Source organism: Sinocyclocheilus anshuiensis, unplaced genomic scaffold, assembly GCF_001515605.1.
Source record: "Sinocyclocheilus anshuiensis isolate Anshui unplaced genomic scaffold, SAMN03320099.WGS_v1.1 scaffold1570, whole genome shotgun sequence".
Taxonomy (NCBI): Eukaryota; Metazoa; Chordata; class Actinopteri; order Cypriniformes; family Cyprinidae; genus Sinocyclocheilus; species Sinocyclocheilus anshuiensis.
This window is the reverse complement of record NW_015546153.1, coordinates 171,486-173,839: the sequence shown is the minus strand read 5'-3', so window position 1 is coordinate 173,839 and position 2,354 is coordinate 171,486. Positions and strand designations below refer to the sequence as shown.

The window sequence follows — 2,354 nt, the reverse complement described above, 5'->3', positions numbered from 1 at the left end:
TTGCATGATCACATCTGTATTTATTGTAGTTCTCTCTACCTCTCTCATAGCTGTGTAAGTGGCTAATATCTGTGCACGATGGACAAGTAATTAGACTGAGTTTTCAGAAACACAGGGTGTGTGTGAGTTTGTGGAGGTTTCTGACGGGTTCAGACGCAGATGCAAACAGACACAGGAGACGGGATCTTCATCTACTCCTTCCTAAACAGCACTGCAGAGTAACAGCACTCACATTTACTTATATGTTTGTTCTCTATACAGTGTGTATGATGTGCATCTGTGAGGACGCAGGGGAAACAAAATCTCATTCTCAGGAATGCACAAAACTGGCAGAACTTGAATGTGAAAACCACAAAGTGTGCGGTTTGCTTATAACATGCTTTGTGTACTTTCCACTTTATTTTCTCTGACATAAAGACACAAATGTCTGCACTATGTTTCAGAGGTGCTGTATGAGGACATTCAGTACTTTACTGTGTTCATCATTGTGTTGGAGACGCTGGCTGCATCTCTTACGCTGTGCATGTGGCTCTTGAATAAACTATACTACTTCATAAAGGCCTGGAGACAACGGAGATGCTTACCAGGTAACAAACTACAGTTACTGTCATCTGCATGTATAGAAAGTTGCCACACAAGTGTCTGAATGAGTGTCTGCTTTAATAAAGATATTTAATGCTCGTGTCAGACCACACACTCACTGACGGGTGGAAGAGGAAACAATCAGGCTGTCTGATCCGTCAGAAACAGTGTTCAGCAGAACATCAATGTTTAGAAGACAGTCTGACCAGTTCTGCAGTGTTGTGTATTCTCTATAGAATGTGATGTTTGTATTCTACACGGAGCACACTGAGACTGAGCTACAGCCGCTGTGACGAGAACAAGCGCTGACGACGGTAGATCATCTTCCATCAGAGTTCACTCGGAACATGCTGTGTCCAGCGACAGGAAGTGCCAGTCGCAAACGGTCAGAGGACTTCCTCTCTGGTACCTGATGCTGGAAGACTTGTGCATGTCCTTTGTGTGTTATTTTTAATTGCTAAAAGTTTTTGAAAATCATCGGATATTGCAGGGGCAATTTTCTCTTTGTGGTTCAGGTACCAATCCTAACAGAATTCCTCAATTATAATATTTGGTTTGACAAAAAGATTTAAAAGTGGCTCAATGTCATGATTGCTAAATAGTAATGTCTAACAAATAACATATTTAATATGTTTTTGTTTTGTTTTGAGCGTTTTGGCCGAGATGGGTCTGATCTTTTTATGTTTAAAGGTTCAGAATAAACATCTCTGCAGAATGATGAATACCTGCACTGGTTGTTCTCATTAAATGTAGAGTTTTGCTTGATCTTCTATTTATCTCAGTTTGTCTTTTCTGGTGTATAGAAGGATCGCCTTCCTCTGTTTGTACAGACTTGCTTTGACAACAATGAAAACTGCAGATCTTGAAGTACAAATGTTTTATTTCCAACACGTGCTTTGGCCATCACTGACCTTTTCTTAGAAAAATGACATGGCGACTCCCGAGGTGAAGCCCGAGAGCGATCAGAGTGAAGAGACGCGTCAGACGGATGCGAGACACGACTGCTGCGGCTCTAGGGACACGGGGTCAGGGCCGCCATCAGCAGCTCCATCTTGTACACAAAGTTTCTTCCTTCCATGCGGCCGCAGTGCACCTCCCTGTAAGGGCCCCTCAGGTGCGTCCATCTGGCGTCCTGCACCGCGTCACTCTTGGGCAGCTCTTTGGCTTGATTGCGTGGAAACTGAACCAGCACCTTACAGCCGCTCTCTGGACCGTTGCGCACTGCAGACAGACACGAAACACGGGCTCTGAATATATATAGGGTTTATTTACTGTCACTCAGCTTCATCATGCATCACTGTTGATGGATCTCTGTGAGCTGCAGTGAGGTCAGCTGTAATAAAGCATGTGTAACGCTGGCTCAGACGCACCTGAGATGGCATGTTCTCCACTGGGAGACGCGACCGTGATGGCAGAGGCGTTCCCGATGCTCTCGATGGGGCCGAGGCCCACGTGATTACTGAAGCTCAACACGTGCCAGCCCATGACTTTAGCCAGCTGCTGCACAGCGTGAACCTGATGCTGCGACATCTGCACACACACACACCACACACACACACACACACACACCATCATGACATTATGACAGCCAGAGTTCAGACAAAAATGAAGATTTGCTTGAAACATGCTCATCCTCAGGTCATCCGAGATCAGGAGTTTGTTTCTTCATCAGGTTTGTAGAAATGTAGCATTGCATCAGTGTCTCAGCAATGGATGCTCTGCAGTGAATGGGTGCCGTCAGAATGAGAGTCCAAACAGCTGATAAAAACATC

The 2,354-nt window shown here is 45.0% G+C and overlaps 1 protein-coding gene across 1 annotated transcript; it reads right to left on the bottom strand.

Annotated features, from left to right (window-relative positions):
• Window positions 1-1,434: 1,434 nt before the first annotated feature.
• LOC107701297 (mediator of RNA polymerase II transcription subunit 17-like) lies at window positions 1,435-2,133 on the bottom strand. Its single transcript, XM_016503290.1, has 2 exons — window positions 1,953-2,133; window positions 1,435-1,803 (listed from the first exon to the last, which is right to left on the bottom strand). Exons 1-2 carry the CDS (start codon window positions 2,110-2,112, stop codon window positions 1,595-1,597), a joined length of 369 nt encoding a protein of 122 aa, XP_016358776.1. The 5' UTR covers window positions 2,113-2,133; the 3' UTR covers window positions 1,435-1,594.
• Window positions 2,134-2,354: the final 221 nt, after the last annotated feature.